Consider the following 26,174-nt stretch of genomic DNA (forward strand, 5'->3'; position numbering starts at 1 on the left):
AAACATATGCATCATAGAAATGTCCGACGCAGAAATGTTTGCAATGGAATTGATGACGAACGTTGTATTTTTCCGGTGCAAAATAACATAAGTCACCAGAATTTAAATGTGGCGTCTATAAATATTTACGAGTACGAACTGAAATAGGCCAGAATGTCTGAGCGGCGTGTGCCAATGGCTAAACTTGAAAAAACAACGCTCGTACTGTTTATTTTAGCCACGTTCGAAATAGTTTTGGACTACTTCCAACGACTAGTACTATCGGTTCTGGATAGCAACGTGCGATGACGAAAACGCGTGCTGTGACGCTTGGACCCATGGTTTTAAACTAGACCTGAAAGTATTGAATGGTAATAATGGGTGTCATAGCATTTAGGCCTCATTTACACGAGAGCTTTTTTAAAGTCCGTTAAAAAAGCCTCCAAATAGAACAAATGTATTCCCAAGTATCTGTTCACATTAACACGTGTAAAAAAAGCGTTGATGTGTGAACAGATACCTACTTGGGAATACAATTTGAATTGTCTAAATGTGCTTTTTTAGAATTTTCCATACTTATATAATTTTCAATTAATGTTCAAAATAATTAATTTGATTGGTTCAAGCTCTTCCTCAACATAAAAGGTCTGTTGATATCGATTTACCGGCCTGCTCGCTACGATATCTTGTTTTTGTCGATAGCATTAAATCATACAGCTACATCTCTTCCGTATTTTTTTTTGTATATTGTATACAGTTACTTCCTTAACGTGTGGGTTCATTATCTGTCATCAACACAAAGGCTTTAAAGATTTTAATCATATTTATTATGATAATAATCTGAAGTGGTATTTCATTCTTATTTTTTTTAAAGTATGAATGTTCCTACTCAAATTAATCAACCGTACTTATTATCTTTAAACTTATAATGTAGTATTGTGAACTCTTTTAGAAAGTCAGCATAAAAATTTATAACGATGTATACCTACTTACTTGCCTTAATTTTTAACACAAGCTTCCCTAAAAATGCTGGCCTCTTTGATAGATTCCATCAATTCTCTTTTAAATTTTAAATAGGTACATCGAAGTAGGTGTGTCGTGAAAACCTGCTTTGTTCAGTGGTGTTTTTTTCGGTAGAGCTTGACGAATAGTTTGATTTTCCTCAAGCTCGGAGCCATGCGGTCGGCGCAGATTTATCACGTATGGATTTACGCAATCATTTATAGGACCTCCCCACTGGGGGCCATCAGTCTTTGCTTGACCCGAAAAATTTGCTTTTGACGCTTTCCAAATGTTTTCTTATAACATGTTGGCCGGCCCAAAGGAAGTTTCTTGCATTATTTTGATCAAACTTCATTGAAATAAAAGTGTTTGATTGGGAATTGCATCTATTGCCTAATCAGTGTAATTCTCAAAGGCATTCGGCTTCCCTATGCCCTGATATTATATTATCCCTTTCCACTTCAACTTAGCGTAAAAGCATTAACTAGTGCTCATAAAAATAATACTTTAACTAAAAAGGCATATGACTGATAAACCTTTTACCACAACTTGAAGAGAACTTAAAACTTGTGGCAGATAATATGGTATTAGAATTTGAATCTACACTTTCCCTTACCCCATTTAGCTAGGCTAAACCTTCTCTCTGGTGATGGCACCTTCTAAACGGGTTTCACCTTTATAGATCTCTTTCCACCCTCGCTTCACGCGAGTCTGCAGTCTCATACTATTACATAAAATAATTATACAATTCGAAAACTGTTGTAGCTTGACAACCAACCACAACTTTCACCACTTACTATAAGTATTACTACTGCAATACGAGTATTTTTTTACAATTTGCAAGATCTCAATCGTGAAGTAGGTATTTGAAGTTGTTATTACTCCTTATTATTCTGGTCACGCTACCGTATTGCCTAGTGTAGTTTTCCGTCTAGCTACCAGTCTGCACAGAGGTCGTTGCATACATTTACTTGACTGTCAATAGGGAAATATTTCTTTATCCTGGAATTTTTTATCTTGAATTTGGGGAACGTTTTTCTTCGTATTCCATTGTTTTTGTCCCCGCGCCTCACACGAAACAGAAATGAGGAACTTTCAGACTACTTAAAGCTCATTCTTGACTTTTATTAACATTGAAAAATTATTGGTTGCAGGTCAATCATGTGTTCATTTGGCAGCGACGGCGGGAAGAGTAGAGTTACTCCAGATGCTGGTATTCTACGGAGCCGACATTAATGCTAGGGTAAGTGGCAGTCCTATTTTTTTTAATAAACTAACTACCCTCAGTTATTATTAAAAGCGAAAGATCGCAATGGGCTGGACACGCACAACCACTCAAGTGTAGTAATGTTGACAAACCAAGTTGCATTATTACTCAATACTCGTGCGGTAGTAAGGGAAGTAGGTATAAATGCCTAACGCGAATACAATGAGCCTCGGGTTTTTTGTTTACTCAATCTTATGTTTATTAGGTACTTATATAAGACAACAATTAATTTCCATCTTTTCCGCATAATTTAATGATATATTTTTATGGGAGTAGGTACGATGTTGCAAACGTATGTTGGAATGTGCCAACTCTCACAACTGGAAAAGTTAATACAAAACCTCTTAGTTCGATAGTTTGAAGCCAGATTGGTCATTTAGTAAACTATTTACTAAAAGGTCACAATGAAAAATAAGCATTATGAATCATTACAATTTACAACTAGGGTAAGCGTTGCTTTTATGCCCCTATGATCTACACACCTCTAAGTACCTACTTACCTAAGTAATTAGTATCGAAACTTAACAAACACCATAAAAGTTTTCGAAATTTACAAAGTAAAAACTGATGTTCAAAGGGGTCTTAATAAATATGCACAAAATTGTAGATCTAATAGTTTCCGAGCTATGAAGGGGGTCAAAAGTAGCTTGAAACGGTTCGTGTAATATACACACTGGCAGTGCATCGCCGTACTTATTAGAATTAGTCTTATTAGAACTTGGCTGGACACACTAGCCTGTATCTTGATATGCCAATACTAGTGTTGGATGTTAGCAATTGCTATGTCTGTACTACATCGGGGCTAGTGCACTTAAACCGTGTCTGTATATTGCGGGAAACCCATCTCTTATCACCTGATAACGTACTGATAATAGTAGCCTGGGTATTTTTACTCACCTCGGCAGAGCCAAATCGCGACCTCGTATCGCGTTCGCGAAGGCTGGTTAAGTAGGCACAGCTGTCGGTATTACCCAAGGGTTTTGCGGAGGCCACATACAGAAAAACCCCTGTTTTCCTTCTGCAAATTGTTTTTTTACCTAATCCATACTACAGCCATAAAAGCTTGCTCCAAAAGCTGAGTAGACCGCCCAGGTTGCCGAGGGCTTCATGAAGTGAGGTTCAGGATCCCAAATGGCGCTCTCGTTGTTCGGGCACGCCCGTGCACTCTAAGAGCACGGGCGTCGGTGTTTCCGTCTGCTATCACCGTAAGGATTGTATTGGTTGTTCATAGTCACGTTTGGTTACAGGAGGGGCTGGCGGGCTGGACGCCGCTGCACGTGGCGGCGCGGCGCGGCGACGTGGCGCTGGCGCGGTTTCTGCTGGAGCGCTGCGGCGGCGTGGCCAAGGACGCGCGCGACTACGCGGGCCGCACGGCGCGCCGCCTCGCCGCCAAGAACCGCGCGGCGCCGCTGTTCGCCAACGTTGACGACTCCGATGAAAGCGATAGTGAGGATGAGGTGTGTATTACCACAATTTTTTTATGAACCCACTGAGCCGTCGCGCAAGAGAGGCACCGGCGCACTTTCGTGAGAGTTCCCGGAGCCCCTCAATATGCGCTAAGGATTGCCACCGAGGGGATTTTAGTGGGTAGAAATCCCACATAATCTGATCTCTCCTTGAAGAGATCGAATACCTACCTATCTGAAAGATTTTTGTTTGTTCCTTTGTGACGCTCTAGATTAGTCTCTCTATGTGTGGACCTCTTTTAATGATTTTTGCATTAATAGATTCGATAGATTTCCTAATCTTGCAGATAACCTAGACATATTAAATGAAATCATACTTTATTTAAAAACCCCGATATTAAACTTACCACTCATTTTTTATTTATGAAACATGATTATGTGCTACAGTTAATTTATTGATATTTTTCTCTCTTTGCAGTATGACAGTGACAGCGATACCGAAACGTTGTACGAGAAAATAAGACAAAGCATCAATCCGATCAACGTGGCCTGAGTGACGTACACCATTCCCTTCTCTTCTGCAACACTATAGCAGCTGCATCAACGCAGTACTATTTACCACCTATATCACTACCAGAAATGGCGTGCACAGGATTCGAAGCCAGGGTAGACAGGGTAGGTCACCAATTTACTGGCAGGTCATGAAAAGTGAGCATTATGCTATTTTAACTAGGGTACGCAGTGTTTATGTGCCTCTATGACGTGCACGCCACTGACTGCCATCTACGCAGGAATTTTTAAAATATATTGTGACAATGTACTCCGCTGTACTTTTTGAGACAAAAAATGAAGGCAATGGTTCGATGGAGCCTTAATCTTATAGAGAATATTAGATCATACATGAAGAATATTAGACCAAAAATTAATCAATACAAAGTAAATTAATTCATACCCCCTTAGCACGTCCGCCAACGTCTAGAATGTTCTTAGTAGTCAAATATGGAGAATATAAGACCAGTTATAGATGGAGAATGTAGGCTTAAAATAATGAATACTTAATAGATTAACAATTTGAAAAATGTTTATATTTACGGCTGAATTCCCCGCCTGAGTTGTAACGTCTCCAAAAACCTACAGTCAGATTTTCGCTAAAATAGCATGCACTAACTTAAAGTTACTCAAAAAGTATTCTACCTAGGAAAAAAAAGGTTTTTTTATTATACACATAACTAAGTTAGGTATTGTATGTTTTCCTTCTATAACACTTAATTTGCCTATTATAAAATACCCTATATAATTGCCTATTATTATACTATATATATAAAATAATACAGTTAAAAACCGTAATTTTACTGCAGTATAGTAACTGCTTTGTTTGTTTGTATTAATCATAATTATTACACATTGCTGGTCGGTTTTTTGTCAGCTGTAGGAAATCCCATTCAGGGAAGAAGCAGTAAATGTTAATTAATTTGTAAAACCAGATTTTTAATCATGCATTTTTAAAAGAATTTTAAGGAAAATATTACCAAAGCCGGTTTTTATTTGGATTGTTTGAAGGCTATCTTTTAATACTATGTATTTGCCTTAGTATTTAAGTAAATTGTAATTTTTTGAGCCTTAGCTTCTCCATCTTTTTATGTATCTTTGATTCTCTATATTTCTTATATATTGATCTATCTTATTGATTGATGCAGGTTTTCAGTAATCGCCCTGCAGGAATCGTATCCATGACGTGTCGTATCGGTGTTCGATATCGAGCCAAAACTGTTATTATGTGTAATTGTTTCTACATACGGGAATGTCTTCCTAAATAAAAATATATTTATATGTATTAAAATGATGCTAATTCTGTTGTACACTAAACTTTAATAAGCCCTTTTTTAACAATGGTGATAATTTGATTGTAAAAGAACGAAATTAAATTAAACAAAGCACTACTTTTAAATTTTGTCAGTTTAAAGATTTATGTATATCTGAATTACCACCATTCTTCACAAACGATATCTGTTAGTTTAGTGTACTACTGAATTAGACAAATACTGAGTTCTATAAAATTATATATTTAAGTTTTGTATATAAAGGTCTGTTTTGTCTCTAAAAGAGAAATTAAATAAATTACTTATGGCGTAAAAACTCGAAAGTCAGCATGTAATTACTATTCTCATCTTATGCAAAACATCCCAATGTAAAATGAATAGACGTAAGGGGAATCAAATCAAATTAAATCAAAAATGTTTCGCATACTTTTTGAATCTATTTCAGTGATGTTCTGTCTATATTTTTCTTTTAATATCTGTGGAGAAATATTTTTCTTTTTATTCGCATTTACCACAAAACTCCAATGCCAATGGATAACCACTAAGATTTTACTGACATGGAATGTTTTGCATAAAGATGACCAAAAAAAAGAAATTCTGTTTTATGTAATATTTGGAAGAAATAAGTATATAATATTGTTAACTTTATATTCGGTTTATATATCATACAAAATTTTAATTCTATTCCAAAAAATTACTTTTCCAATAATGTTATTGTATTGTTTTATATTTAATTTAATTACTGTACGCGCCATGAAAGTTTGAACTGACTGACATCTGACTTCTGATGTTTAAAGCGCATTTACACGCGCAATGCAAAAATGCGCAGTTCCCCCAGTTCGTCAACTTTCGCGACGCGTGCTATATATACTCCTAGTTTTAAACACGGTCTTGCTCGCACTTTCCCTCGAAAGCGGTAGCTAAGACGACGAACTGTAAGATCGCGTTGCGCACGATTTCTCAAGATCTACAGAAATATTTGCGCTAGCGATTCTGTGTTACGAAACTTTATGTAATGGACGCAATTATTCTATTGGTTGGTTCTCTAATAAAGGCGCAAACTCATTAATGTGTTGTTTTGTGAAGCTACCAATGATTGTCTTCGGTAGCGTCACAAAACAACAGTAAACTTTTTATATGAAGGCGTACGCCGATTGGTCGGCAATAGTACCAAATTGTGTCGTACCAAAACACGGCAATGCACGGTTTCAGTAAGATTATAAAGCCAATACCAATAATTGCGATCATCGAAGCCATTGTATGTTTCGTAAAACAAGGTCACTCATGTAAGCCTCTAGACGTATATTTTGCACAGTAATTACTATGTTTAGAATTACTTTTATTGGCCTGAAAACTCGTTAGGCATAAGGTGGTGTTTTTGGTTTAGGACAGAGCGCTTTCGACATTCCTGAATCATGACATACATGAGTGACTGGTGTTCATTTACTAAGATAGACAATGTCATGTTTAAAAATAAAAGTGCCCGGTGATTCCTGAACCAATTGTAGCCTTCAAGCTTATTTCAATTGCTGCACGACTTACCGGACACTAAGGTTGAAATCTATAGACCACACTTTGACTTTGCTTACACTTAAGTTTCAGTTAAAACGAGACAGATTTACGCTAGTGTATAACGCTGTCTCGTTTCAACAGTGTCTTAAGTCTGAGCAAAGTTAAAATGCGCTCTATAGATCTCAGCCTAAGAGTGCTAATCCGCTGAAGCAGAGGCGAGCGGAATGGAGTGAAGTACTAACAAATAGACCCATGATTATTATTATTACTAAGAGATGACGTGAAAAAATAATAATCTAATTGGTCTGCGCTCCACTCCACTCGTCTGCGCTTTAATGGATAAGCATCCTAATAATGTTAAGAATCAGCTGGTTTAAGTTTAATGTGTGCAATTCATACAAATGGACCGCCGAAGCGGGTGACGTTGGGCGCAAAGCGCTTGTAGGGTTGGCGTACATTGTTTGCACAAATATTTTTTTAAAAAGTTACACGTTGTTCGTTATGACTATAGTGTTTCCTAGTCTCTTTTGTAATGTATTTAACTGTATATTTATTGAAGAATGCTAATGGAAATAATATTATTATGGTAAAATACTCAGTATTTTGTGTACGCGTGAATACATTTAGATCTTTAATGTAAGAAGGATTTGTAGATAAGGTATAAGTTTGAATGTTTTTTGTAGACAAATTGTTTTTTACTCTAATCGTTACATTTAGTGGAATAATTAAAAATACTTTTTTTTAAAGAAACTTCTTTTTATCAAGACACGCGACAGCGTGTCTCGCCAAGTTCGATTCTAATAAGAACGGCGGCACGCTGACAAGTGTATATTACACGAACCATTTCGAGCTACTTTTGACCCCCCCATAACTCAAAAACTATTAAACCTACACATTTACAATTTTGCATATCTATTAAGGTCTATTTGATCGCTTAGAAACCCAAATTTCATGAAAAAATCTTTTGCAGTTCTCAAGTTATTAACGTCTGAAAAGTGCCATTTTTAACACTCACTCACTCACTCACTCATCAAAAACCTAACCTACTTCCAGGTGAGTTAGAGACTTGAAATTTGGTATAGTGATAGGTAATTAGGTGTATACAAAGGAAAAAATCAGAAAATAGCAAATTATGTTTTAATATGTCATATATTATAGGACAAAGTTATTGGGGCGCCTTGTAGAGAACAGCAAGTATGGATCGAGGCACACATTTTAAGTTTGTAACACTGTGTAATTACCTACCTACTTTCACAATTAATAATAGTGCATTTGTTTATATACTCATCTTTAGGGATCCTTGACCTGTGATCAAAGCCATAAATAAGTGGTCGCCGGTTCGAATTCAGAAATTATGAACGAATAGGTATGAAGGCAAAGTTATTTCATATTATACCTACCTACTTGAAAACAAACAATAATGAACCCTATTACAGGTATGTGTTGTCTAATATACTAGTTGATGCCCGCGACTTCGTCCACGTGGACCTTGTCCTTCGTTTCAAAAACTGTGATTTTTTAAAAATAGCTTATGTCACTCTCTAGGTACAAGTATACTCACGTAAAAAATTACGTTGATCCGTTGCTCCAATGCGACGTGATTGAAGGACAAATCAACAAAGAAATTTCGCTTTTTAATATGGATTGTGATGGGTCATTAACTTCCAAAGCAAGTAACATAACATTATAACTACATATTAATGTATGCTAGTGACCTGCCTCGGTTTTGCTCGGCTTTGCACGGGCATGTAGTATGATATTAGGTCCTTACATATGAAATTGGCGTTTTGTAAGGGAAGAACAAAAAGGCGATTTTTTTAAATATAATATATTTATTTAATCAAAGTATATACCATTGCTGTCTATGCACTTTTGCCATGTCATAAAACCATTCGGAAGGGAATCAATAAAATCTCTGAAGGCGCTTTGGACTGCCCCATCGGAGTTGAATTTTTTCCATATATAAGAAGTTATCAAAATTTCTAAAAAAAATGGTAATCTATTGGAGCAAGGTCCGGGGAGTAGGTACGGTGGATATCTTAGACATTCCATTTGAAGCTCCTCTAATTGGGTAGCCGTCTGTTGTGTGGTCTAGCGTTGTCCTGAAGCAGCAGTGGCCTAGAGCGATTGACCAGCCTCAGTTGTGTGGCAGCTAGCTTTTCCATCATGGTTTGCAGTTGCTGACAATAGTCCTCCACCGTAATCGTCTGGCCAGTTTAAGAAAGCTGTAGTAAACGACACCGGTACTAGTCCACCAAACCCTTCAATTCTTCATTATCAACTTTGGTCTCCGGTCGTCACCGGGGCTTATTCTGCAGGTCAAAATTTCCAGATCAAAAACGTTGGAATCAAAAACGCACTATGTTTTTCTTTGCGAAACCACCGCCATACAAATCATTAATCCTTCGAGCCGTTTCAGCAGCACTGGTGCCACGAAGCAACTCGTACTCGTAAATAACGTGATATTTCAAGTTTTCCACTTGTTGTTAGTGACCTTTTTATAAATCACATGGTTTGTTGATGGACAGCGAAACGTTAAAAATTAAAAACAGGTATAGTCGTACCGGCCGGTTAAGAGCTAATAGCAATAAAACTTTTTAACAATAGTGTTTTATATTATGAACGGTCATAAGCCCTAATGCGGTCGAGTAAAACTCAACCTAACGACTACTTGTTAAAGCTAAAAATTTATTACCTTTCCCGCAAACAAAGAAATTCTACGACTGCATAGGGTTGTCAAATAGATGTATTTTTCAAATTGCCACTATCATAACTGCACATAAGACACATTACTTATAATAATAATGAAACAGATAACAAGATAAACATAATAATTTTTAATTGAAGTTTAGGTAGTTAGGTGTAAAAAGATGGTTATTTTATCACTTCTAAAGAAGGACTGATCGGGATTTCCGGACTTTGGAGTTCCGTCTCTTGTTGCAACCCTGTTGTAAAATATTAAGTAAATCTGTTGTAATTATTCATGACGGCATTTGACTTTAAACCTTAGCGTAAACAGTTAAGTCAGCGTTTGGAATGGGTATATACCGACTTATGATCTTTTGGAATATTTTACCTAATTAGTTAACTTTTATGGCTTTAACTCCGAACCGGCCGGTACTACTATACCACGGTAATGGTATGTACAGTATTCCAACTTCATACAAACGGACGAAACGCGAGCTATACCTATGCACCTCGATGTCGGCAGGCGCTCGACACGCAGACAGTCGCGACTGTGCCGCAGTGACGAACGGGCGGTGTTTTGTTTTTCTAACAATAACCGCGCGATTTTTTCGTTGTATGTGAAACCCGATCAAAGAAGCCACAATTTCAGCTCAGAATGTCTGTATTTAAGGTACCGGGACTACAATAAGATTAATTCACAAACTTTTTTGATTGTACCCAGCGATGATTTTGTGGAATATATACAAAAAATGGAGAAAATGTTCCGAACTTCATTTAAAACCAAATATATAAATTGTAAAGTAGCTGCAGGTGTCTATAACCAAGTAAAAGACATTTATTCCTTTTTCTCTATCTTGCCCATGTTCCCCAAAACAATTTTTGATTAAAAGCTTTATAGGGATGCGGATTTTTTAAACTTTAAAATTTAATAATTCGTAACGTTCGTTTAATTTCCTACGTCTCAGTCGAGGCGCAAATATTTTTCGGTCTCAAATTATAAGACCGATTTGTTATTCAATCATAAACATGGTTTTTTAATTAAATCTACCAACCAAAAAACAACACGCATTTTTACTGAACATTTCCTATGCAATTCACAAAGTATTTTATTTGTTTATATAAAAAAAGTATATTTACAATCACAAAACTAGATGGAAACACAAAGTAGGCAAATGTAATTAAACTGCTGGAGGCGGGCAGCCCTACCGCATGTTTACGTACCGCGCAGCTGTAGGTATTTATTTCAAAGATACGGCCGAGTTAGAATCAGAGGCGGCTCGTGAAAATTTTTCATGGGTGTTCACAAAAAAAAATAGAAAATGTCTTACCTTCTAAATACTCACTTTGCTAGGTCACTTCTTTACTTTAATTGATTGATGCGCTAAAATAATAGTTTAAATACTAAATCAGTTGATGACTTAGAGTTCCTGTTTCAAGCGCCAGGGGTGGAAGATCCAAACACAAGTTACACAAGACACGGGTACGGGAAACTAAATAATTTTACACACCACCATGGTGTATTAAATTTTAATTGTTCAGATTTAAAAACACGCGTGTAGCTCATAGTTGTCACGTTACATTTTTGTAGGCCGTGGTGGCCACCAGCTCATGTGCCTTTAGTTCGAAACGTCTCTCTAAAGTCTATTCACTTTTTTTCATAAAAAAAAAACACATAATATTGTTCCATTTTAACAATAGATAACTCAACAAATAACGCACATTTTTTCAAAATTATTAAATGCCTTAAATGCTACCTAATTATAATCCGCCTTCGCGAGCAAAGTGACTATGAGGTCAGAGGTGATACGACGCCAGCGACGATTCAGTTTCACGAATGTTTGTTTACATAAAGTCGGCAACGTCGCATTTTTGACCACTCTGCTTGACATGATCCCTGAGGATTGTTTTTAATTTCTAAGCTACGAACTCTACGAGCTGGCAACGTAGCGCGGAGCGGCGCACCATATTTAGCTAATTTCTCATACAAAATCTTTTGTTTCACGCGTCGGAGCTTGCCGAGATTTCCCTTTCGCACTCCTTAAGTTCGGTACTGTTGGTTGTATGGAGATTTGTTTCATAGGAGCGATATTGCTAGCGCTCCCATTCAGCTGTAGTCAGTGCAAACACAAGTTTACGTAGTTAAATGCGAACTAATTATTTATAGGTAGGACACGTGAAGTAATGTGTCACGATAACCAACTAAGTACAAATATTAATATTGATTAAAAACACATTTTTCTATAACTTTTGTGGGGGTGCACTGCACCAGCGCTCCTAAGGAGGAGCCGCCTGTGGTTAGAATACTGTATAGATAGTATTACCGTGACTATACCTAGTTTTGAAACAATATCGCACCACTTCTCGTTCAGAAATTACAAATTAGGCACCATTATTCTGTATCGAAAACAAAGATCTTCAATGGGGCAAAACGATGAAAAAAAGCAGGTAGCTTAGAAACAATAGTGCACATGGGCCACCCTCTTGCAGCATGGTGGTATGTCAGCTGACTCGACACCAAAATATTTGCAATATTATGTTGTTTTAATAATAAAAATTGTATCCCATGAACTTCAAAAACATTTACTGATTAGTACTTAGGTAGGTACTGTACACATTATTGTTTTAATTTTAATAAATAAATATTAACTAACTTTACAAAGTGGTAGTAGTGGTTGAGATGTCGGCCTGCTCTTTAGGTCTGGGGTCCAGGGTTTGTTCCCGGACACGCACCTCTAACTTTCCGAAGTTATGCGTATTTTAAGCAATTAAATATCGCTCTCTTTAACGGTGAAGAGAATCAACTTCTAATGTATAACTAGTAAGTGGACACATGTGTTGAAAAACAGTTTATGTAAACTACTTTCATGTAATTTTACATTCTAAGTGGTCAAAAAGTTTTACCTGATATGCAAAGTTGTACGTGTTTAGGTTTAAGTATTTCTGTGTTATCAGGGGGTTGAACATAGCTTTAAATGATTCGTATAGTGATATATTAAGTATACACATTACGCATTACCATGCCAATACATCGCCTTATTAGAATTTGGCTGAATAGTGAATACTAATATGTATTACTCGGATAGTAGATACTAACCGGTTTTATTATTCTAATAAGAAAACTAGAAAAGAGTCGCTAATCTTCAAACGGCTGAACACATTTTCTTAGATTATAGCTATGAACACTCTTGATAATTGACTAAGCGGAGTTGCATAGCTGCAAGCTTTTTCAATCACGCAAAAATTTACAGGTATAGGATAATCCTAATAAATGAAGAGAAATTAACTTAACAAAAATTGATGATATCCCATCAAAAACATAAATGTGAAAAAGTGCCAAGTTCGATAGAGAAAATGAGAGATTGTAAGCTTCGCCGATAAAAGGTAAGCTTCGCCGACAAAAGCATTGATATCTAAATAGGTGCCAAGTTCTTATAGGTCTTTATATCATTCCTACAAGAATGTACAAGAAACTTTGATCGTTTTAAAATATTATTTTGTTATTGAGTACATATAACTTGGCAAGTTTTAATAGTCGGTTAATTACATTTAATGTTTAATATAAAATAAAGTACACTTAGCAAGTTTTGATATTTGCCAATACATTCCTAAACTTAAACTAAATTTTATGTTAAACGTAAAATGTGATTTACTGACTTTTAAAACTTGCCAAGTTATATGTACTCAATAACAAAATAATATTTTAAAACGATCAAAGTTTCTTGTACATTCTTGTAGGAATGATATAAAGACCTATAAGAACTTGGCACCTATTTAGATATCAATGCTTTTGTCGGCGAAGCTTACCTTTTATCGGCGAAGCTTACAATCTCTCATTTTCTCTATCGAACTTGGCACTTTTTCACATTTATGTTTTTGATGGGATTTTAACTTTACCTTATCTCTGACATTTTTGTGTGAATTGTGTACGCCCACCTCAATGTACGCAACGTCACTCGACATATAATAATGTTGATATATTTAGTTACGTATAAGTATGTTGTACTCGATTGTAATTCACATAGATCGGCTAAGCTTCTCTAGAATGGTTTGTATCGTATATATTATCGTTTTCAGTTACAATATACAGAATAATTTTATAATACTATCTTTGATTTTATTCTCCCTGGTTTATATAAATCCATAATAATATTATAAATGCGAAAGTGTGTCCGTCTGTCTGTCTGCTACCTTTTCACGGCCCAACAGTTAACTGATTCTGACAAAATTTGGTACAGGGTCAGCTTATATCCTCGGGACGGACATAGGCTACTTTTTATCCCGGAAAATCAAAGCGTTCCCACGGGAATCTAAAGACCCATCCGCTTAACCGATTTGTATGAAATTTGGTAGCGAGGTAGCTTGCGTCCCTGTAATTGACATAGGTAACTTTTATCCCGGAAAATCAAACAGTTCCTACGGGATCTTTAAAAACCTAAATCCACGCGGAAGAAGTCGCGGCCGTCCTCTAGTTTATAATATAAAACGGGCTCGAGCCCGTCCGGAAAGCAATGGTGAGGCCAAAGTTAGAATGTGCTTAAATAGCTGAGTATTTCCAATGGAATCCCAATGGTTGTCGTAACTTAGCCCTAGTACAAACCTTTAAGGTACCTGTCTATTGAAGCGGAGCGGAGCGGAGATGTATTCGGCAGACGAATCAGATTCCGTCAAGCGAATGACGCAAAATAGAGAAAAATATCACTTCTTCACTACCTTCATAATCAGATTAGTAACTGAGAAAGTCAGAGATCCCGCAGGATATTATCAAAACTGAATCCATGTGAAACGAAGTCGCGGGTACCAGCTGGTGAAAGTATGAATAAAAGAATGATTGTATAAAAATATTTTATTTTACACGTGTGCATAATCAATAATAATCATATATTAATAGATATTAATTAATCATTGATGAACTAGTACCCTATGATTATCACTTCACTGTCACAATTGCGTGACTGCATTAATTATTTATTAATCATTAAATAACAATTTTATATACATAGTAAAGCCTATAAGAATAAGTGATGTACAAATAAAATTGGTGGTAAGTAAATTATTTAAATAAAATTGAATACAAATCCAAAAATATGTACAACACGAAGTGAGAACTAAATAAATATAATGTTAGTCACGCTGATCGTCAGTACCGACCTATCAGCGTTATTCAGGAACGCTTTATAATAAGGCTGATATAACAATCACGCTGACCGTCGGCACGACCGGCAACGCGTAGCTGGTCGGCGCGTTTCTATCAACAAAGAGTTGTTTTAGTCTTCGCCATGTACAGTGCGACAAGGATCTTTTGGAGCGTGGCCAAAATCGGAACTAAGGAAGAGTCACGCTGTCCCCTTGTATGAGATGTTGCTAAGTAAAAGATCTTAAATTCACTGGTTTTTGTGAAATATTAGATCCATTAACATCACGATATAATATACTGTAAATAGATACAGCATAAATGTGCGATATTAGAGCTAATTTCTTAAACTGGACCCTTTCAAGTAAAGATCTTTACATAAACTTGAGAGGATGATACTGCCATTGTCGCAATTAAAATGCCATAAGCCTACGTTGTCGTATTAGTTTACAAATTGCGAAAAACCAAATTTGAATTTCGCGGGCAGGCCCGTCTCATGCCCCTTAAGTAAAATTCTCGTTTAATTTAAGCAATCCTGCACAACTCTGCCTGCCTTTATCAGAAAGATTGCAATGGTTTTTATTACTCTTTCTCGCTGTGGAAACAGGGACGGCTTTCCCATTTTTTCTTTCAGTTAAAATTAGATAAAACTAACTCAGTGCTCAAAATTGACGTTTTCAATGTTCTCTAAACAAAACTATTCCACATTATTATATAATTATTACAACAAAAAAAAAAGCTAATGCCGTATCAATGCCGCAGTTTTACTTAGAATGATAAATACTAACAAGTTTTGAAATAAAAAAGAAATGAGACAAAATCGGATCTCTTAACACACGGCGAGATATATTATTTTCAACTATCAGCGCCGACGGTCAGCGTGCTAACTCCTAATATTATCTAAACGCGAAAGTTCGTATGTATGTTTGTTACTCTTTGACGCAAAAACTATTGGACGGATTTGGTTGAAAATTGGAACGGAGATAGATTAACACATAGGCTACTTTTTATCTCGGAAAATCAGTGTTCCCGCGGGATTTAAAAACCTATATCCCCGGGAACGAAGTTGCGCGGGCATCAGCTAGTACTTTTATATTGGTTTGTCAGTGTCGACGATCACCGTGAAATGAAAACTAGCCTAACATGTTATACAATACGAGAAAAAGTTATACAACACGCCTGTCCCTTAAAGATATAATGTTGTAATGAGGTGATATTACGTAACAAGTTTATATAACACCTTACGCAGCTAAAACATGGTAAAGACAAATAAATAGACTTTTAAGAATGAAGCTGTTTCTTTACAATAGTAACATTACATTACAATAGTAGCATTTTTTGCGCATAATTTATTGGAATATATTAATATTTATTAACATTTATTAATATTTTTCCTGTACTTTCTATTTAAGAGATACACAATAATATAATAGGCTCAAGAGACGTCGCGGGAGAGCCAAGATGTTTTAAACTAAACTGAACTTTAATTCCACTAGGTAGTGTACATATTTGTGAGGAACACATTTATTAAAACAATATGCGCATTGATGCCTTCTTTTCGTTTTGTTTCATACAAATTAATATAGACCTTGAGTAGTGGAGATAAAGTTCAGTTTGTAACATTTTACAAGGGACGCGTCGATATGCCTCGAGCCATACGCACATAATATCACTAAACATTACAATCATAATCACATTACAGAGACATAAGGCACTCGCATATACCTATAACCCTATCCGCGGAAAGAACTTTGTATAGCGCCCTCTCTGTTACGTTATCCCATACGATAAGAGACAAAAATATCAGTGGGCGTTAACCATTTTGAGTCATCAATCAATCACAAATATGTTTTCAAAAAAATATTCGAAATTCAATTCGAAAAGTTTTCAAGAAACATTCGAAATTCAATTAGAAAAAGCGGTTTTTGATTGGCTGGTGTTTCAAAATGGTTTAGCGCCCACTGATATTTTTGTCTCTATCATTTGTATGGGGTAACGTAAGAGAGAGCGCTATATCAAGTTCCGCGGATAGGGTATAGGTGCAACACATGTGAAAACATTACACTCCTTTTTTGAGCAGTCGTGTAAAACGTGATCTAACGTTTGCGTACTACTTGCAAGGATACTAAACTTACGCTTGAATATTGGACTGCCTGTTAGCAGTTGAGAGCTTCTTAAATATTAAATAACTGTTTGTGAAAAAACTCTTAACATTTAAGGTTGAAATCTATTGAGCGCACTTTGACTTTGCTTAGGCTTAGCCTGTTCACACAGGCTGCGTAAGCGTTGACGTAGCGCGTACCATTGCGTTGTAATGTATGGAACTGTATGAAACGTGGCACACCGCTTGCGTAAAGCGTGGACGTATGCGTAACCCAGTAAGTTAGGGGTTCACGCGCGTCACTACGCACGTGTAACGTGTATGCAATTGGTGCGAATCGGCGTTTAGGCTTAAGTTTCAGTTAAAACGAGACAGATTTATACCAGCTATATAACACTGTCTTTGTTTTAACAGTGTCTCAAGTCTGAGCAAAGTCAAAGTGCGCTCTGTAGATCTCACCCTAAAACGCGTCTCAGTATTCGGTGGTTATAACAATGACTTATTTTGTGAAAAACACAAAGAGGTAACAAGAGTAAACCTGTACGCTTACAAATTCAAGCATTTGAACGAATATGGCGGTTTTTATACATAAAATATTTTGGTATTGTATTTAATATTTATTTCAAACATATTTGTGCAATGCCCATATTTTCAAATTACGTGAAGTCAACTGCCGAAATGATGGTGCATGCAAAATAAGTAGGTAGTCCAACACGAGGCGCATGACAGCTCATTGTACAAAAACAGATATTAGCCAGTCTTCTGTATTTAATCCTAAGTATATGACCTGAGTCCTGCAGCTAATCTCTCTCAGGTCGTGTCGGATTTCCGTTCCATCGGGCTATAAGATTGAGGGAATGTGTGCATCTGTGTTTTCGCAGACTCTTCTGTATTATAATATTCCCCTCGCAATTTCTATGACATTATTATATGCATAGGCCGTCATGTTGCAACTTCAAATTGGATTTATTCTGCGATCCCTGTACCAATTTCAACGATAAGATTTTTGTTTATATACCTAGTTCAAAGTTTTAAGTGAAAACACTTATAAACGGACTCAAATAAACATTATATTGACAAGGTTCAAATCTCAGTGTAGTAAGTGGGTCTATTGATAAAGAGCAACTCAAACACGTTCGGGAAAACATAAGTCGTGTTGAACCCTATGAGGCCGTACGTGAAGTACTTGTAGCTGCATTCGACAATGATTTTATTTTTATTATCTAGACTGTTCTCGGAGTTCCTCAGTTCGTTTTTGTCTCGGCCCAGCAGAGCGCAAACGAAGGCGTAGGACACGGACTTGGCGATGGCCCTGGTGGCGAGCACGCCGCAGAAGCCTAGAATGGTGCGCAACAGGGAGGTGCCGAACATTTCGATGGAGGGCCAGATGATGGTGTAGGGAGGGTCAGCGCTGCTGGCCACCATGTTGCCGAGCTGGTAGTTGGTCCACGCGCCGGTGAGGATCCCTGCGCACACGCTCACTATCATTGTTGTGTCCCCTCTGTAATAGGAAAGAATAGAATGGATATTTTTTTGATTAAGTATCCTTATACGCACTAAACGCGATAGTTACTTCTGTGTTCTAAATGACAACTGTTTTGAGACCGCCAACTTTTATCAAGTGTAATAATATCTGCTTTTCCAGGCACTTTCATCTTAAACTGCATCATCACTTACCAGCAGGTGAGATAGCAATCAAGGGCCAACTTGTCTCTGAATAAGATAAAAATTTTAGTAATGATAAACTGAGGGATGACGATTTCAAGTTTTTCTGTTGAAAATCTGCCAAAGTATTGTGTTAAAGTTTATTTGGAAATTGAAAAATCTGCTCCAAAATACAAATCACCGAATTTTCTTGTGGTAAGTTAATTCTATTGTTATCTGTACATAATATTTTAATCACCCAATTGAATATTTAGTGACAGTTTTGACATCATAAAAGGTACAATAGATAATAAAGTGGCATGATTAATTTTTATAGGTGTTAACTTGCGTGATTCTTACTAGTGATTTATTCACGTATAATGTAACGTAGCTGATAAGGAGCGGTAGCAGTTAAGGCAAACTACTGTCTCGTGAATCATGATGATATCACAGTTTAATAGATCGTAAAACTGTGATAACAATAGGTATGTACTTTACTATAAAGTGGTTCGCGAAATTATGCTTTAAGTGTTATCCGTAAAGTGACATATGGCAAATACAGCTGAAGAGCTATTGACTAAAATGCACAATACCTCGATAATGTTAGCAAAATCTTGACCGTCAGTAAAATTATACGAAGTTGGCTATGATATTACATTGAGAAGGGTTGTTGACTGGCTGAATTCGTGGTAATTCCGAATTTCAGCCATATAACCAGTTATTTCATTCTGTCTCAAAAATTTACGTTCCACCGTAACTTTGAATATAGCGGTATAATACTGACCTTGTAGGAGTCCATTTGTCGGACTGGGGATGGTAGACGATGGCCAGGATGGAGGTGGTCACCACCAGCAGCGGCGACCAGTGCGACGTGAGCAGGAACCCGTCCAGCCGGTCCACCAGCGGGATCAGCACCACTAGCAATAGCGAGGACAGGAGCAGGCCCGCTGCGATGTCCTGAAATGATCAAAGGACGTAGATATCATCCATACTCTATAAATAATGCGAAAGAACTCTGTTTGATATCTTTCACGCCTAAACCGTTGAATCGATTTTGACAAAATTTAGCTTGCATCCTTTTTATATCGAACACACGAGTTCCCACAACATTTTTTTAATCCACGCGAAAGTACCTAGGTACTAATCATCATAATATTCTAGTACTTTAATATAATACGAGTAAGTCTGCCTGTTATTACCTTTTCACGCCCATCCGCTCAACTGATTTTGTTTGGTAAGACAGCTTGTATCCTAGAGAGGGTTAGAGGCTACTTTTTATCCCGAAAAATAAAAGAGTTCCCACGGGATTTTTAAGAACATAAATGCGCGCGGATGATCTCGCTGGCATCATTTAGAAAGTAAAATAAACTTTGATAGATCAGCACTGCTTTATTCCTAGAGCAGCTGAAACTCTACTTTTCTCAGTAGAAACCGCTTTCCGAATCGGTGATGAAGTCCCAGACGTAACATATGAGACACTTGCTGTTATCATAGATGAAAAAAGAAGGTACACTGTCCCTAAGATGTAAGAACGGCTACCTATTTTACCTATCAAACTAGTTAAGGATACCTTAACAATATTATGTGCTGCGCATATCAATGCCTTCCACTTACATCAAAATGGATGAAGTCATAGGATAATATAATTCGACGAAGCTAACGTGTATTAATTTAATAGACTTGCATTAATTTAATATTATTGTAAAGGACATAAAACAAACATACTTATAAATAGTAAATGTCTTTGATTACAATCACAGCTGTTATGAAAAGGATTAATAACAAAATTTATGATCATCGGCGGATTAAAACAGCATAATTTTGCAGGAAATCATATTTCTTGTATCCTGAGATTATTGCAGTTTTATGCCATTTCGAAATTGCAAGCGTTTTATATTCGCAATTTATTCGCATCTCATGGTCATGAAACAAAATCAAGAAAACAGAAAGATTCTTTCTCAAAAACAAATCGGTGTATTATAAAAATCGAGATAGACAAAGCTAACAATTGTATTTGAAAAAGCTTTATGCTTGTGGGGCGACACATACGCATAGCGTACACAATACCTCCTATTGACACAGGGTCTACGACTCTACGGGATTGCTTAAAAAACTGGTCACTTTCAAGTAAAGATTTATATATAAACCTGTGGAGATGATACTGCCATTGGCGCTATTAGAATGCCATAAGCCTACTTTGTCGTATTAGTTTACAAATTGCGAAAAACCAAATTAAACTTGAAATTCAGATCCGCGGGCAGATCCGTGTCATACCCAAAGTGTACCATGTGTACAATAACTCTCACCAGAACACTATGCATCCCGAGGTACACCCTGCTGACGCATATCAGCGTACACCACGACACGGCGATGAGTAGCCCCCACTGCATGGGGTACTGGTACCTATCCATGGTGTACAGTAGCACGGAGAAGGGTATAGACACGCCGACCATGGCGTGCGTCGACGGCATCCCATACTCTATCGCCCACTTCTGCTGCAGCTTCTTGACCGGGTAGCCAGGTCGCGGCCAGCGGATTATGTCTTTGAAGCCTTGACCTACAACAGATGAAACTTCAAGGTTTTTCTTTTATTTGATGACAGTATTTAGCGCTTGAATGCGTTCTTATCCCTGCATGACCACCGAAAAACACCTACTGCTAAAAGAAATATGAGAAAAATATGTATAGGTATAGATTTACTTGTGTTGAAAATGTAAATTTTTTTGTGAGTCCTGCTAGTCCTGGCCTCCGATTGTGTAAGAAAAACATATTTATCATTATCGTTATCAACAGCAAATCCGGCCTTTTGATTGGTTGATTCACTGTTAAATTTTTTCACAGCCAATCAAGGGGCAGAATTTGCTACGGATTACGATAATGATGAAAAAGATTTTCTTGCACAATCGAAGGGGCTGGTTAATGACAAGTGTAAATTAAAAATTTATAACACCCCCGACAAGTGAAGGTTACAGTAACTAGAAAAGAACTGATAACTTTCAAACGGCTGAACCGATTTTCTTGGATTATAGCTAAGAACACTCTCGATCAAGCCACTTTTCAAACGAAAAAACTTAATTAATTCCATCAGGTGTGATTGTGGTCAAGCGCTTACCTATAGTGAATTAAAAAAAAAAACAAAATCGGTTCATTAGTTTAGGAGCTACGATGCCACAGACAGATACACAGATACTCACGTCAAACTTATAACACCCCTCTTTTTGGGTCGGGGTTTAATAAAACATAATGAAAATTAGCTTGAAAGTAGGAAGACTGGCAGTTTGCAGTTTATTAATAGTAAACGCGCACGCGCGTTCTTGCTCTACTCTAGAGGGACGATATTCGCTTTTATCAAAATTGTCGCACAATAGGCTGTGTCCTCATTACTACACTTCTTTAAGATTAGTGCCAACTGCTACTATTGAATCTATACTTCTTACTTACAAAGAAAGCTGAATTCTAATGTGCTCATTTTATTAGTTTTCTTGCAGAGGTTCCAAATCATTAAAATTACTTTGCACTAGTTTTTTTAGGGTTCCATACGTCAAAAGGAAAAACGGAACCCTTATAGGATCACTTTGTTGTCTATCTGTCTGTCCGTCCGTCCGTTCATCGTGTCTGTCAAGAAAACCTATAAAAAAAAAGTGTTTGAATTTTCAAAGTAAGATAACTATACCAAGTAAAAAAGCTTTACCTGTAGATTCTAAAACAGATTTTTTCTAACCGACTTCAAAAAAAGGAGGAGGTTCTCAATTCGTCGGAATCTTTTTTTTATTAATATGCATAATAGTTTTTGATTTATAAAAAATACCCGAGTACGGAACCCTCGGTGCGCGAGCCCGACTCGCACTTGGCCGGTTTTATTATTTAATAACAAGACAACTTTCGACAGCAATCTTGCCTGATGATCAGTAATTATGACTCTGTCAGAGTTTTTACACACACTAGGACTGCAAATGAACTGAAAAATTGCAGTTTGGATGCAGTATCAGTGCAGTTGATATATATCTTCATCTATGTTGGCATAACTGCCGATTATATCTAAGTGCAGTCTTAGTCTACAAAAGCGACCGACATAGCTCAAAGGATTAGCAAGCTGAAGTGGCAATGGGCAGGTCATGTCTGTAGCAGAACCGACGGCCGATGGGGCAGACGTGTTCTGGAGTGGAGACCGCGTACTGGTAAGCGCAGTGTGGGATGACCTCCTGCCCGCTGGACCGATGACCTGAAGAAGGTGGCGGGGAGCGGGTGTATGAGGAAGGCGGAGGACCGTGTTTGGTGGCGCGCTCTTGGAAAGGCCTATGTCCAGCAGTGGACGCATACAGGCTGATGGATGGATGGATGGAGACGCCAGGCCTATGCTGGGCTAGACACTGCAAGGCCAAATGAAGCTTGGACATCAGAAGCAAACCGGCAGAGATAGTGAGATACATGTCACTGAGGCATAAAAGCCCTACTTACTTGCCTATAGTTAGTTGAAATAAGTAGCTTACACACATATAGTGAGCAACAGGGTGACATGGCAATCGGGGTATGAGGCAGGGGGACACCCCGCACACCCACAGGTTACCCGCACTATCCCACACCTCGATGCCATCTCAACCTGTAGCGTACTATAGGTCCTGTACCATCCTATGCAACAAATTCTGTGCATGCCACTGGTGGATAGCTAGTCATGGCTGAAGCCTTTCATACTAGTGTACAACAGAAGCAATTTGGGCCTTTCCTAGTTATGGAATGCCATAACTAAGATTCCCTATTAAGTACTAAAGTAGTAAGAAGGAAAAACCATTTTGTATAGTTTATTTTCCTTTTTATAAATAAGGAAAATAAATTACTTAAAGTAATGTGCTTGAAGTATCAACTGATAATCTTACATATAAAAACAGGTCAAGTGCGAGACGGACTTGCACACATATGGTTCTGTACCATACATAGTATAAGAAATAACCCTTTTTAATTTTTTGTGATGTAACTGAAATATCACAGTTTTGGGAATTTTCCCTTTACTTGTGCTATAAGACACTGCTACCTGCCCAATTTCAAGAGTCTAGGTCGGGTGGGATTTGGACTGGTGGCCTTTCGGATTTAAGTACATGAGTTGTTCAAACAAAGTGGCATCTTAAGTAGATTATAAGTTGGGCATTAGTTACTTATTTATAAAAAACTGGTTAGGTGCAATCTAACTGCAACTTTTTACTGTGTTGAATTAAACCAGAAACTTGAATTTGCTACAGTAATTCAATAACAGATTATAATTGGCATTTGGCAGCAGTACTCAGTGTTGCATAGTGAGTGTTGTGTTTACAGGTGACTGACTCACACATCAGGTTAAGTAATTATACATTATTTACTATATGTATTGAAAAATCTTACCTATATACATAACAACGGTCCAGACAAGCACAACCCGTCTGCCGACTGCACCATCGATGTTCCAAAACCAAAAGGGGATGAACGTCGCGTAAAATATCTCGTCGCCCAGAGCGGTGCCCAACACAAACAGGTAGTACCAGAATCTGTTGCTAATCAAACAAACCACTTCCTCCGGGCTCTCTCCAGAGGTATCCGTCTCGCAGGAGGACTGAGACGTCCCGGAAATGTCACTAGGTATCCTCTTATGCTGCCTGATATCAAAGTCTTCGCGGTCATGTCTATCGGAGTATATGATGCTCGCTTCTTCATTTTGGCTAGCCTTCTTGTATATCACTCCAAAGAAGTTCTGCACTTTAACCACCAGCAAGGGATCCTTTAAATATTCTATCATGTTATCCCACATTTTTATTAAATTAAAAAATATATATCGATATTCAAAATACTTTTGGTAAGTTTTCGAAGTTTACTTTATATTTGTCATAATTTCGGAACGCCTTACGTCGCTGCCTGGGTGTCTTCAAATATTATGATATTGATTTGATTTACGTTAAAAATTATATAATGTTTTAATCTTGTCCTTGTACGTACACCACTCGAATAGCACGTAAAAATTTGTTTAATTCTCTTAAATCCTCCACCAACAAACTTCAACAAACCAAACGTCAACAACAACTGACACAACTGATTTTAGGTTAGAGCACAGAACATAATATAGAGATAGCAGTTAAGGTGCATTTACATATTCGCACAAGAGGCCGTGCCGGTCACAGACTTAATAATCTATGATCGAAGGTACCGGTGGCAAACCGAGACGCAAGATTTACTACTATAAGATTATTTAACAGACAACGAACGAAGAACTACTATAATATTGTAGTCTTTGAGCGAACTGATGTGAACATGGGTGTGAACTTTTCGTCTGGTCCCTTGTTCGATGGTTCGAACCTTGTTCGAACATATAAATGCACCTTTTTGTTTGTATGTATGTCACTGTCAATGTCAATGTGAAATGTCACTTTGACATGTATTTATCTTTGGTTATGTCATGTCGGCAAGACACAAATTACAACAAAACTTTTGTTTTGATTTTTAATTGGCCGCAATTTAGATTTAACAACTAATTGATTTCGTTATTAAAAAACAGTGAAAGTTATCTGTCGACCGAAAAAAAAAAACAAAAAAATTGTGGAGCGCCGACGTTTATTTTCACTAAAAATAAGTTGGTTCATGTAAGTTAAAGTTTTTTAATCTTTGTATTTTTATTTGAATAATATTAGACCATAAAATTTTGATAATAATTAAGGAAAGTTAAACAGGTTATTGCACTAATTTATTCACGTTCGTCAATTATTATAGGTAAGTAATAATATTATGTAGGTTCAAAGTTAAATGGCCTCAATTTACATACAAATCTCTGAAACTGTTTAACTTTGAAACACCCCACTTTTCAGAAATCTAGCAAATCATAGACACAGTTTATTTGTTGCTAGAAGAAGGCTACTTATTTGAGTTTAATTGGTTAACATTCAAATGAGAATCAAACTTTGTTTGAATGGAGTGTGTGTGAGTCCTCAAAGGAGAATACTCTTAGATTGAAATCTATAGAGCGCACTTAAGACTTAAGACTCGGTGAAAATCAGACACATTTACTACTCTATATATAAATCATTCTCATTTAAGTCTGTTTTAAGTCTAAGCAAAGTCAAAGTATGCTCTATAATTTTGCTTACATCCATTTTCCATGCTCAATCTATCTGTAATTTGTAGATAAGTTACTTAGCAACTTTATATAACAGTTATGGTATTTTTTGACAAATAACAACATTGCTAAGTAACTTAGCTACAGACTATAGATAGATTGAATATTGAAAATGGATGTTAGTGACACTGCAGACAGTAGAAATCATGTCTGTTGTCTACAGTAATAATATCAGTTGTACACAGCAGATATTATTTAATTAAGTACCATATTTGAAATTCTATAGTACCTACAATCAAAATAGAGCACAAGCGTTATAAATTGCAAAACAATACACATTTCGCCAACAACTGATAAGCTTTCCAATTAAAATGTTCATTCACAGCCAAACAAAGTACATTGCAGCCAGTATCATGTTGGTTTATTGATAATGCTGTTAATTAAATAGACCTATCTTTGTTAATTGTTTGTGCGTATAAACAACGAGATGCTAGTTTGTGTGTACACATCTGTTTTAGTTTAGAAGTACTTTTGTTAGGCTAGTTATGGACA

The 26,174-nt window shown here is 36.9% G+C and overlaps 3 protein-coding genes across 5 annotated transcripts in view; 2 read left to right on the forward strand and 1 right to left on the reverse strand.

The window, feature by feature from the left end:
- The window catches only part of LOC123869856 (NF-kappa-B inhibitor cactus), a 37,198-nt gene extending 18,592 nt beyond the window's left edge, over nucleotides 1-18,606 (forward strand). The window contains exons 3-6 of one of the 2 annotated variants that reach the window (XR_006796967.1): nucleotides 2,136-2,224; nucleotides 3,496-3,705; nucleotides 4,133-4,362; nucleotides 18,595-18,606. Coding sequence is in view for 1 of the 2 variants with exons in the window: in XM_045912930.1 (XP_045768886.1) it covers nucleotides 2,136-2,224; nucleotides 3,496-3,705; nucleotides 4,133-4,207 (374 nt within the window). In the remaining variant the exon portion in view is untranslated. Of the gene's footprint in view, nucleotides 1-2,135; nucleotides 2,225-3,495; nucleotides 3,706-4,132; nucleotides 4,939-18,594 lie in introns of those variants that run through there. The other variant, XM_045912930.1, reaches the window with a different exon arrangement.
- On the reverse strand, nucleotides 14,800-24,578 carry LOC123869851 (sphingosine-1-phosphate phosphatase 1-like). The gene is made up of 4 exons (XM_045912925.1): nucleotides 23,924-24,578; nucleotides 20,857-21,107; nucleotides 19,335-19,507; nucleotides 14,800-18,407 (listed from the first exon to the last, which is right to left on the reverse strand). Exons 1-4 carry the CDS (start codon nucleotides 24,324-24,326, stop codon nucleotides 17,990-17,992), a joined length of 1,245 nt encoding a protein of 414 aa, XP_045768881.1. The 5' UTR covers nucleotides 24,327-24,578; the 3' UTR covers nucleotides 14,800-17,989.
- Nucleotides 24,579-24,970: 392 nt separating this feature from the next.
- LOC123869838 (lysosomal-trafficking regulator) overlaps nucleotides 24,971-26,174 on the forward strand; it is a 52,671-nt gene continuing 51,467 nt past the window's right edge. For both annotated transcript variants that reach the window (XM_045912895.1, XM_045912897.1), the window contains exon 1: nucleotides 24,971-25,152. The gene's annotated coding sequence lies outside the window, so the exon portion shown is untranslated. The remainder of the gene's footprint in view (nucleotides 25,153-26,174) is intronic.

The sequence above is a fragment of the Maniola jurtina genome, chromosome 11 (genome assembly GCF_905333055.1).
Source record: "Maniola jurtina chromosome 11, ilManJurt1.1, whole genome shotgun sequence".
Classification (NCBI taxonomy): Eukaryota; Metazoa; Arthropoda; class Insecta; order Lepidoptera; family Nymphalidae; genus Maniola; species Maniola jurtina.